Source organism: Phacochoerus africanus, chromosome 1, assembly GCF_016906955.1.
Source record: "Phacochoerus africanus isolate WHEZ1 chromosome 1, ROS_Pafr_v1, whole genome shotgun sequence".
Taxonomy (NCBI): domain Eukaryota; kingdom Metazoa; phylum Chordata; class Mammalia; order Artiodactyla; family Suidae; genus Phacochoerus; species Phacochoerus africanus.
The window spans coordinates 83,086,095-83,098,568 of NC_062544.1; the positions used below are offsets into that span (position 1 = coordinate 83,086,095).

General features: G+C 40.8%; 1 protein-coding gene across 7 annotated transcripts in view; it reads right to left on the reverse strand.

Moving 5' to 3' along the window:
• The window catches only part of METTL6 (methyltransferase 6, methylcytidine), a 15,899-nt gene continuing 3,425 nt past the window's right edge, over window positions 1–12,474 (reverse strand). For 3 of the 7 annotated variants that reach the window (XM_047768553.1, XM_047768570.1, XM_047768544.1), the window contains 3 exons: window positions 6,830–7,000; window positions 2,179–2,320; window positions 1–520 (listed from right to left, as the gene is read on the reverse strand). In XM_047768553.1, the coding sequence (XP_047624509.1) occupies window positions 276–520; window positions 2,179–2,320; window positions 6,830–7,000 (558 nt within the window). In that variant the 3' untranslated portion in view covers window positions 1–275. Of the gene's footprint in view, window positions 521–1,831; window positions 2,321–6,829; window positions 7,001–12,474 lie in introns of all 7 variants that reach the window. The other 4 variants (XM_047768582.1, XM_047768562.1, XR_007133314.1 and 1 more) reach the window with 3 other exon arrangements.

Below are 12,474 nucleotides of genomic sequence, written 5' to 3' on the forward strand. Positions count from 1 at the left end.
TTTCCTTCTCAGGCCTTGCAATTTTATTTACATTCCTATAACATAACACAGACTTGATACTTTTCAATATGAATATTACACATACTCATTTTAAAAAGTTAAAATACAAAAATATACAAAAAATAAAACTTTGCTTTTCAAGGGGAGGCACAGATGTCAACCTTGTGAAAGGTCAGGACTCGTGGTCCAGGCCCAGGGTCATGGGAGCTGGGTTCTTGGGAGACTTTCGGAACTTGCTCTGGAGGAAAACCCTCTGCACGCACAGGCCTTCTTTTTTATTCACTGTTGCACGAAACACGTACTCGTTCACCTGTTCTTCGTAACCTGTATCCAGAAAGAGTCGCGCCAGGAATTCTAGAAGGCAAGCAGATGACAGTGCTCGCAGCTTGGACACCACTGCACAACTGTGCAGCAGGGAGGGGCAGGAGGCTGAGCCAGAGCGTCTTTAGTGAAAGGAGAACCTCAAGGCTCCAAGGTAAAGGCTGTTTTTGTTCTGGAAAAATAACACTCCTACTTCTTACTGTCAAAGAGAAACCTCCAATTAAACAATGTAACCAAAAAAGTAAAGAGAAACACAATGCAAACTGGCTATACCACTTCATCCATCTTAACATAAAAGAAAATCTGTGACCAGAGTGGGAAAAAAATTACCTGATGGTGACATACCCTGAGGAGAAGTTAATTTAAACAATACATCACCACATGTTAAGTCAAACAAATAGAACAGCTGTGTAGCAAAGATAAAAGCTCTTAAAGAATGTGCTCTGAAGCACTTTATAGACATAATTGCATCTTAATTATTTATAACTGGTTTAATCAGATTTCATGAATCCAAAACATTAAAACCAACTTATAATTTTTACCTGAGATTTTGATGGTTTTGTAGTTTTCATGGTAATCACTTTTGGGGGGGGGGGGCGGAAGCTTATAGCATGCAGAAGTTCCTGGGCCAGGGATCGAATCTGCACCACAGCTGTAACCAGAGCCACAGCAGTGACAAGGCTGGATCCTTAACCTGCTGAGCCATGAGGGAACTCTAATAATCACTTACTTTTAGTGTTATTTTTAGAATCTAAGAAAAATTTCATTTTAGGAAATAAAAACATTGTTAAAAAAAAAACCCAGGGATTAAGAAGGTAATAATTATTTTATGATCCAGATTACAGGCATACCTCTGAGATATTGTGGGTTTGGTTCCAGACCACCACAATAAAGGCAAATGTTTCAACAGAGTGGGCCACATGAATTTTCTGGTTTCTCAGTGCATATAAAAGTTATGTTTACACATACTACATTTGTACTATAGTTTATTAAGTATGCAATAGCACTGTATTTAAAAAAAATACACACCTTAATTAAAAAAAACTTTATTACTAAAAAAATGCTAACCATCATAAGAGCCTGCAGCAAGTCATAATCTTTTTGCAACAGTAACATCAAAGCTTGCTAACACAGATCACCACAGCAAATATAATAATGATGCCATACTTCATGCAAAATGATGAAATACTGTGAGAATTACCAAAATGTGACACAGAGACATGAAGTGAACAAATACTGTTGGGAAAATGGTGCCAAATAGACTTTCCCAACATAGGGTTGTCGCAGACCTCCCATTTGTAAAAAATGCAGTACCTGCAAAGCTAATAAAACGAGGTCTGCCTGTATCATATACACAAAACTAAAACTCATGTTCAAAATACCTAAAAGACTAAAATAACATTCAGCATTTGGTTTTCTCATCAAAAGTGACCTTTTAAAGATTCCTCTATAGCAAGTCTGTGTTATTTAAAAATAGATACAATCACTTTTATAGAAAAAGGTTTCTCACCTTTGTGAGACTCAGGTAATCTTAAGGTAATCTTAAGGCATCCGAACTCTTTGCCTCATTTCTGAATGAACGAAGTGAAGGTTCTGACTTGCCCTTCCCTGTTTCCAGCATGGATCCTGGCGGGTCATCCACAAAGCATGTCGGAGCCTGTCCACTAACATGGCTCACTAACTGGACACTGTCACCATAGGCGGCTTGTGAGCTCAAGGCTGGTGCAGGTAAGCCGTGTGCATGGACAGGCTTGTTCCAGGACCCTGTGCCTCTGGGTGGAGTACAGCCGACCCACCCAATCGGTACCACAGTGACGATATGCAATCAGAAATAAAGACAGATTCCAGCAATCTTACCATCGGTGAAAAAATATGATCTGGTTCCATCTTGTCTAACATAAAAGTTTTCTGCCAGTTTGCTGCCGGCTTTAAACCTAAGCATGGCATGATCATAAAGCCCATAGTCGCGAAACAAGACACTTTTGCCTGGTTTTAAGACCTGCGAAACAAAAGAGGCTGCACATAACTCTGGGGAACTCAGTCAAATAACCTACTACAGAATAAAATCTAATTAATTTACAGATTAAAATAACTCACATTTGTTAAAGTTATGAAAGAGGCCAGACTGAAATACTCATACTATGAAGGAAAAGGGCCTGCTTGTCAGGGGTGGTAAGACGTGGCATCCCATTCACTGGAGGGGTACTTAGGGGCGCTGAGCACTGAAAGCACTCTGGAAGGTCCAGCGTCATACAATCTAAATGTTAGAGCCATTAAATAAATCAGTCATATCCTTGCTAAAGTGTGTTCTCCCACCATTTTATGAGCCATCTCCCAATCCATGACCTGTAGTCAAACTGCATCTTTAAAAAAATATGATTTTGGAGTTCCCATCGTGGTTCAGCAGGTTAAGAACCCGACTAGTACCCATGAAGACGCTGGTTCAATTCCTGGCCTCAGTCAGCAGATTAAGGATCTGGCATTGCCACAAGCTGCAGCATAGGCTGCAGATGCAGCTCAGATCTAGTGTTCCTGTGGCTGTGGTGTAGGCCAGCAGCTGCAGCTCCGACTTGACCCCAGACGGGGAACTTCCATATGCTGCAGGCGCAGCCTTAAAAACAAAACAAAACAAAAAACGAGATTTCATTTTCCCTTTCCACTGATTCCAGCTAGCTTTCCTCATCCTGAGTCTCGGCTCTGGTCTCGCTGTACTACATTTCTGTACAGCTCAACCACCACACTGACAGGGACAGCACTGTATGGCTTACCAGATGTTTTCTCATGAGTCTTTATACAATTCTGGAAGGAAGTACAGAGTGTGATTATTATTCTTTGTGAGATGAGGAAACTGACAGCAGAAGAGGGAAGCCATCTGTCCATGATCATACAACAATACCAGTAGGGGAGAAAGGACTCGAACTTGGGTCAAAGGGCATCACACTGCAGATCAGGGATGTTTGTTAGCCCTGGGTGGGGGGAGGGGGGGGTTGTTCCAGTTCCATTCACACTACTGATAAGAGAGGCTGTGAGGGAAGGGGTGACTTCAGGTATCCTTCCCAACTGCTGCACCTCTGGATTGGAGGTGGAGTGCATCCTCAGGCCAGTGTTGCAAGCAGAGAAGAGACCTGTGTCAGGCCCCAGTGGGATTCCCTCTCTAAAGACTTTCATAAATAGCCGGCAGAGCAGGCATTTCAAAAACTGGACGGTAAGGTCTGCAAGTTTGATATAACTGCCCCTCTCTTACAAAGCAAACAGCCATATGCTTTTCAGAATGAAAAGAAAGTGGTACTTACCATGACACTTGATTTTTACATGGGAATTTTTTCAAACTGAGTAACATTACCAAGTAAGAGTGAACTTCAAAAGGAGCACTGATTTTATTAAATATATTCAGGGTCATCACATCAACAAGATGATTTTTAAGACAGATGATATAATAATAGATTTTTGATACGGCTTGATGTGTTTCCTCTTCCTGAATAGAATATGAAAGGCTGTCTATATTTCCAAGTATGCTGTAGATTTTCTCTTTTAGAAAATTTATTTATTTATATTTATCTTTTGGCTCTGGAGTTGGGTGGCTTGATGTGAGATCTCAGTTTCCAGACTAGGGATTGAATGAGGTCCCAGTGATAAAAGTGCCAAATCCTAAACACTAGACCACCAGGGAACCCCTTCATTTAGCAAATTCTTATTAACACTAGCATGCATTTAAAATATTGTCAGTAAAGAGCCTCTTGAATAAAAAATTCTTACCTTAGTCAGAAATGCTAAATTTTAAAATGTAAATAAATGAGAAGGAAAAAAATCTGAAAACTTTAGCTTGTATGAGAAAGACTTAATCTTTTTTTCCCCCTGGGCCAGGGATTGAACTGACCCAAGCCACAGCAGTGATAATGCTGGATCCTTAACCTGCTGGACCACAGGAGAACTCTGAGAAAGACTTATTCTTAATTTCAGATGTAAGGAAGGGCTGCATGGGACACTTGCTCAGGAATTAGGAAAGCCCGCTTTTCTGCTGACTGGCTGAATGACCTTGGATAAGTCATTTCATCCCTTTCAACGTGTTTTCTCGTCCATACAATAGCAATTACAGTATTAATGTCTCCTTTGGTGTACTGTCTGCTCACCAGGTTTTCTCTCCCTCCCAATAGCTCTAGGAAGTGCGTGGACGAAGTCGACCAGACCCACTCCGTGGTGAGTGATGTTCAGGATACCTGTGACTCTCCTGGGCTTTCGAGGCAAGTAATGGCATAGGGAGGAACCAAATCTTGTCTTCCAAAAACAAATTTGGTCTATACTTACTTTACTGTCCTATTCCAAAAATGAGGGAATTCTACAGTAGGGCTGCTTTTCAGTTTAAAATTATGCGCTTTTAAAATTTCTCTGGTGTCGGAGTTCCTGTTGTGGCGCAGCAGAAATGAATCTGACTAGCAACCATGAGGTTTCGGATTCGATCCCCGGCCTTGCTCAGTGGGTTGAGGATCCAGCGTTGCCATGAGCTATGGTGTAGGTCGCAGATGAGCCTTGGATCTGGCATTGCTGTGGCTGCAGTGTAGGCTGGTGGCTACAGCTCCAATTTGACCCCTAGCCTGGGAACTGCCATATGCTCTGTGGAGTGGCCCTAAAAAGACCAAAAAAAAAAAAAACAAAAAAAAAAAACCAAAAAAAACTTCTCTGGTGTCAACATCCTAGAATAATTACAGCTACCTGACAACAACTTATTCCTGTGGTTATTCAAGCAAGACTTCAGAGCCGCCCAAAAGGAGGCTGAGAGATTGCTTCTTCTGGTAATTTCCTGATAAAGCACAGGATCTCCAATTAACAAACCAGTCACCACATATGGCAGCATCATACTGTTGCTGTGAACTCATTCCAAATCAGCTGCAAAGAGATTTCTATTGGGGGGAAGGGTTAAAAACAGGAGGACTGCTGAAATGGAATTTGTCGCTGTTAGAAAGGTTACAAGGTGTGGACTGAGTCAGCTCAACAGGTTTCCAGTGCCTTGAAATTTCTACCTCACTAGTCTTTTAAAGCGAGAACCAGGGTTAAAATTTTAATGTACAGCTCTACATACAAAGAGGCCGGTGCCTACTGTCCACTTTCTCAGCTTGGATGCTCCCTGCTCCCTCTGTACACAGATTGCCTAAAGTCATGACTCATTGAGCAGGTGAGGCTCCCAGGCTTTTCTAGACCGTGTGGCCTTGCACTTCAGTGCCTCCCAGGGAGCACGTGCCCAGCAGTTCTTGCGCTTGTTCCCAAAGTCTGCTCATCCTGCTGCACTCAGACTTATAACTGTAAACGAGTTCGTAAACAATTCAATATGGATGTGAACAGAAAGCACTTTTGTTTTCTACGAAAAGTACACTGAATACTTTGGAAAGACCTTTAAACAAGCACTGAAAAAACTGCTATATAATTAGGTGTGAGAAAATCAATTGTGAAAGTCTGGGTAAAAATATAAAAGAATCTGCCCTCATATTACTTTTCAATTGTTCTTAAGTTCTTGTTCTACTTTTCAAGAAACCAAAACCTATTACCTGTGTGATTCATATAAGATAGATGATAAATGGCCCCACACTTAAAGGCCTTAGCTCTACATGAAAAGAATGATAAGTGAGTTTTAACATATTTTAAGTAATGATGAAATGTTTACAGTAAGAATGTGCCATTTTTAATCATTTCTTGGCTTAGCTTATTTTGAATGAATCAACATGGTTCCCCACTGTTTGCATGGCTGAAAGCCTCTACTGTAGTTTACAAAGCACCTCATACCTGATCTTACCTGCATCTCACAATAACCCCATGAGTGAAAGACACTCCATTTTATAGTTAAGAAAACTGAGGCCCAGGGGAGGACAATAAAGTGGTCTGTCTTGAGACACAGGATTGATGAGTGACACTTTACTTCCTGAGGTCTGCAGAGCCTCCTGGAGGCCACGGCAGCTGGGGTTCTCCCCAATCCGTCTCCCCATTCTAACAATTGGAGCAACAACAACAACAACCGCAGCTGACTTTTAAAGAGAACTCACTATTTCTAGGCATTGTGCTAACCACTCGGTACATATCTCATATAATCTCCCCCAAACCCAAAGATATAGGAACTATTATCTCAACATTCTACAGGTAATGACAAGGAGGCTCAGAGAGGAGGAACTTGCCTGTAAGGGAAGTTGGGTTTGACTCTGGGCACCTGCACTCTGGACTGTGTGTTCTTCCCTGAGCCTCGCTTCTTCTCACTTTATGGTAGGGCCCCACAGATCCCAGGGAGCTGCAGAATCATTCCTGCTCCAGGGCTGGCCAAGCTCTCAAGGGCAGCCATGGCCCCTGGGCAAACCAGAATGTAGGGTGGATGTTTAGACCGGAGAACCCCTTTCCACACTTGACCACAAAGCCCACCTAGTGAGAAGAGGGAGGCTCTGAGATCCAGACGGCACAATTGCTTCAGGGAAGGTGAGTGAAAAGCTCAGGACATCTAACCCTCAAGTGCAGGCTCCCAATCACTAACCTTGTAAATGTTTTGTAAGACCAAGTGCATCTTATCAGGATGAACCGCAGAGAGCACAAATATCAATGTGACAACATCCACGGACTCTGGGGGCACATGTTCCAGAAGGTCATCTTTAGTCAGATCACACTGGAATGCCTTGCATCTTTCTGTGTCATACAGAGGATTTTGCTAGAGAGGAAAAAAACACAAAATAATTTTAATGCAACATCTGTGTTGATATATATAGAAAAACACATCAAAAGGAGACCCTACTTCCACACTGTACTGCTGCACAGAAATCAGTGATCACTTTGCTCCTGGGGAAGACTGATTAATGAATCATTTGTACATGAAAGCATGTAACAGTCAATACTGCTGCAAGGGAAAGATTTTATTTTACCAAATCGTTTTTAACTGAGTACATAGTCTATCACACATTCAAAACTGAGCATTTTAGATGCTTGTATCTCCAGAGGAATGCTAATCCAAGACCAGCCTCTGCTTCCTTAACCCTTCTCTGAATCATTCACTATAATCCTAAATCCTACAAAAAGTCCTTCCAACTCCCCTCACTGAGATGCTCCCACAGTTCTTCTAGGTATATCATCCCTTGATGCACCACATTAAATAAACCTAACTTTTTTTTTTTTTTTAAATAAAAGTGTGTCCCTGGTACACTCTGGTTTCAATATATGTAAAAGACTGTTAAGAAAAAGAAATGTTAGGCATTCCTGTCGTGGTGCAGCAGAAGCAAATTCGATTAGGAACCATGAGGTTGCAGGTTTGATCCCTGGCCTCGCTCAGTGGGTTAGGGATCTGGCATTGCCATGAGCTGTGATGCAGGTTGCAGACGTGGCTTGGATCCTGCGTTGTTGTGGCTGTCGTGTAGGCGGGCAGCTATAGCTCTGATTTGACCCCTAGCCTGGGAACATCCACATGCCACGAGTGTGGCCCTAAAAAGCCAAAAAAAAAAAGGAAAAAGAAAAAGAAATGTTAAACTTTAATGTAAATAAAGACCCTAATAAATAGAGAGAGACGCAAAGTTATTAGATAAGAAGATTCAATATTGAAAAGATAGCAATTGTAACTATAACTCATATAAATTCAATGCAATCTCAACTGGTTCCTTACAGATTTCTAGAAACTCAACAAAGTGAATCGTACTTACCTGGAAGTGAAAATCTTTAATAGACAAGTCAATTTTTAAATGAGGAACCAGGGAGGAGGAGGTACACTATTGGACATCAAAACATATTATAGGGGAGTTCCCGTCGTGGCTCAGTGGAAATGAATCTGACTAGCATCCAGAGGACCCACTGATCCTTGATCAGTCGGTTAAGGATCTGGCGGTGCCGTGAGCTGTGGTGTGGGTGGCAGACATGGCTCGGATCCCGCCTTGCTGTGGCTGTGGTGTAGGCAGTCGGTTACAGCTCCTGATTTGACCCCTAGCCTGGGAACCTCCATATGCTGCAGGTGCAGCCCTAAAAAGACAAAACAACAACAACAAAAACCAAAAAAAGAGAACATATTACAAAATGTAGTACTAAAACATGTGGCGACAGATAGATCACTGAGGTAAAAGAGTTTCCCAAACAGACCTAGTAGTGTACAATATAGAAGATGGATGACAAAAATGACAATTAGATTTCAGAAAAGGTAGATTAAAATGGTAACAATGATTAGGAATGGGAAATGAATTTCTCACTCAATTCACTGCTGAAACAGTAGCTGTGTCCACTTGTGTCAGAGGACAAGTTGCCATCGGGAGGAATGAAAAGGCTTCCAGCTCCAGAGCAGAAACAGAGAGGTGGAGAGATGTAGCTCCATCCTTACAGGAAACAAGCTGGACAGACAGCAACTTTGATGTGAACCCATGAAAGAACAGAGGTCACAGAACCACAAGCATTTCCCAAACCAGGAGAGCGACAAGTGCCTTCAGGGAGATGCAGGATCCAAGCATTTGCTTACCTGAGGCAGTAGCCTCCAGCCTGGAAAAGTGACAAACTGCTAGAGACTGTGTGCCTGTTACAGTATGACGCTCCCAAGGGCTGAAGCCATCAGGATGTTCTCACTCTCTGCAGGTGTTTCCACCAGGGACATCCCTAGGCTCTCACAAGGAGAATGGTGCTTTTTCTGGTGCTGGACTTTCCAGCACCAGAAAAACCTTTACTCCCTCCTTTAAGGGAGTAAAGGTTTAATCTGCACAGGAAAAGTCACACAAGGCTTGTAGATTTAGGGCATGGGGCAATACCACTGCCACTAGGGGTGGGTACTACTCCACCCAGACCTGGTTATCATCTGCAGATAGAAAGGCCTCAAGACTACAGACGATGACATGGGTGGATACCACCTATAGCTGGGGAAGAGATGGAGAGAAAAGCTCTGTTTCTGCAGAAGCAGAAATACTTGTGGAGGCCATACCCTTAAGAAACAGGCCCACCATGCAGCTCAAAAACTGAGAATCAGAACATTAGGGGACAACCCTTTTCCCACACCCTACCAACAAGTCTCCAGTCATAACAACAGTGGAATATTGGAAAAGCTGCAAGACACAGCCTCTCCATGGGGAACAGCACAGAGGGAAGACCCAAAGCCAAGAGGAGAGACAAAAACAGTTACCAGAGGAGTTTGAAAGCTCTGGGGCCCATAGCAACAACAAACCTCATAGGTAACTACAGCAATGAGACTTCAAGTACAGCCCAACTCTTGTCTAGATTATTACAAATCCTTATTACCTCAGTACCCATTGCCCTATGTGATATATACAACTTTCAACAAAAAAGTATAAGGCATACCAAAAGGCAGGAAAAAACATGGTCTGAAAAGACAAAGCAATCATGAGACTCAGACTCAAATATAACACAGATGTTGCCACTAAAGGTTCGGACATTTAAAGTAACTATGATTAACATATTACAGGCTCTACTGAAAAAGGTAGATTACATGCGAGATCAAATAGGTAATTTGACAGAGGGATAGAAACTACAAAATGAATCAATTGGAAATGCTAAAAAGAAAAAACATAGTAACAGAAATGAAGAATGCTTTTGAAAGGCTCATTAACAGGAATTTCCACTACCTAAAATGGAATTAGTGGACTTGATGATAGGAAAATAGAAATTATACAAACTGAAAATGCAAAAGGAAAAAAGTTAAAGATAAACAAACACTGGAGTTCCCTGGTGGCTCAGTGGGTTAAGAACCCCAAGTTGGGTCACTGCTGTGGTGTAGGTTCAGTTCCCCTGGCCTTGAACCTTCTTCATGCCACAGGCATGGCCAAGGAAAAAACAACCAAAAAACCAAAAAAAAACCCCAACATAAAACCATCATCCAAGAGTTGTGAGACAATAGTAAATGATAAAAACATACAAATAATTTGAATCCAAGAAGAAGAGAAAACAGAGCTAGAGAAATACGTGAAGAAATAATGGCCAAACTCATTTCAGATTAATTAAAAGCCGTAATAACCAAGATTCTAAAAAGAATAAAAAGTTTCTGCACAGCAAAGGAAACCCTAAACAAAATGAAAAGACAACACACAGAATGGGAGAAAATCTTTGCAAGTGGATCAGCTGACAAGGGATTAATCTCCAAAATTTATAAACACCTTCTGCAGCTCCATACCAAAAAAACGAACAACCCCATTAAAAAATGGGCAGAAGATCTAAACAGACAATTCTTCAAAGAAGACATACAGATGGCCAAAAAAACACATGAAAAGATGTTCAACATCACTAATTATTAGAGAAATGCAAATCAAAACCACTATGAGATACCACCTTACACCAGCCAGAATGGCCATCATCAAAAAGTCTACAAACAAGAAGTGCTGGAGAGGGTGTGAAGAAAAAGGAACCCTGTTACACTGTTGGTGGGGTTGTAAATTGGTGCAACCACTGTGGAAAACAGTATGGAGAGTCCCCGGAAAACTAAAAATAGAACACACATTTCGATCCAGCAATCCCATTCCTGGGCATCTATCCAGATAAAACCACAACTCGCAAAGACACATGTACTCTGATGTTCATTGCAGCACTATGCAATAGCCAAGACATGGAAACAACCTAAATGTCCATTGACAGAGGAGTGGATCAAGAAGAAGTGGTACATACACACAATGGAATATTACTTAGCCATTAAAAGGAACGAAATACCAGCATTTTTAGCAACATGGATGGACCTAGAAATTATGCTAAGTGAAGTCAGCCATACAATGAGACACCAACATTAAATGCTTTCACTGACATGTGGAATCTGAAAAAAGGACAGACGGAACTTCTTTGCAGAACAGATGCTGACTCACAGACATTGAAAAACTTATGGTCTCTGGAGGAGACAGTTTGGGGGGTGGGGGGATGTGCTTGGGTTGTGGAATGGAAATCCTGTGAAATTGGATTGTGATGATCATTATACAACTATAGATGTGATAAATTCATTGAGTAATAAAAAAACAAATAAAAATAAAAAGAATATCAACATGATTATAGAACTCCTAATTAAGACATAAAACATTAGTATCTAAAAAGGAAAAGATTAATAAATTTGACATGACCATTTAAATTGTCATAATACCATAAAACAATGCTAAATAAACTGGAAGAAACATTTGCAACAAATATAACAGAATATCCAGAATATATCCTAAAAATAAGAAAGAAAATGAAAGAAAAATGAGCAAAGGTATGAACAGACGATTCATACTATAAGAACCATGTGGGTGGGGTTTTCATTTGTTTTATTTACTGCTTAATCCCAGTGACTGGCACATGAGGTTCTTAATAAATATATGCGGAATAAAGGAACTCACAAAAGAAAAACTAATGCTTATCTATATAGCACAAAGTCTTAAATCTCACTGGTTATAAGGAATAAACAATTTAAAATGTGGACACATTACTTTTTTGCCCATAAGACTGGGAGATATAAAGAAGACCAATGGCAAACGTTGAAAGCATAGAGGAAAACATTTTTTATCCTATTGGTGAAATTATAAATTGGTATAATTTTCTGGATGGAAACTTGGTATTATCTATTTAAATTTTAACATGTATGCTTTCTCCATGGAGTTCCATTTCTTCTACTGTTCACCACAGAGACAAGTACACATGTGTTTTGGGGTATGTGCTTAATTCTGATTATATTAACCCTACTTATAAAAACAAAAAATTAGAAACAATTTAAACAATTATCAACAAGGCAATAAATAAAGTATGGTATATGCATTCTACGGAAGACTACAACAGGTAAATAAAATGTGGTGACCTACATGCACTAGGATGAAAAACTTGGCAGGGCATTATATAGACCGAAGAAAGCAAGTTACAGGACAATGTGATTCCACTATTTAAAAGGACTAATGGATGCTAAAACTAGGAAAGGTTTTGTTTGTTTGTTTGTTTGTTTGTTTTTTAGGGCTACGCCCATGGCATATGGAAGTTCCCAGGCTAGGGGTCGACTTGGCAACGCCAGAACCTGCATCCTCATGGATGCTAGTCAGATTTGTTCCCACTGAGCCATGATGGAAACTCCCTAAAACTAGGAAAGGTTGATGGAAAACTAGATATCTGCATGTTGCCAAATTATTCCCCACAGTACTTGTTAATGACAGAAAGAAAGTATCTGTGAACAGAGGAACTAGGTAGTTACCACCATAACCCCAGTGA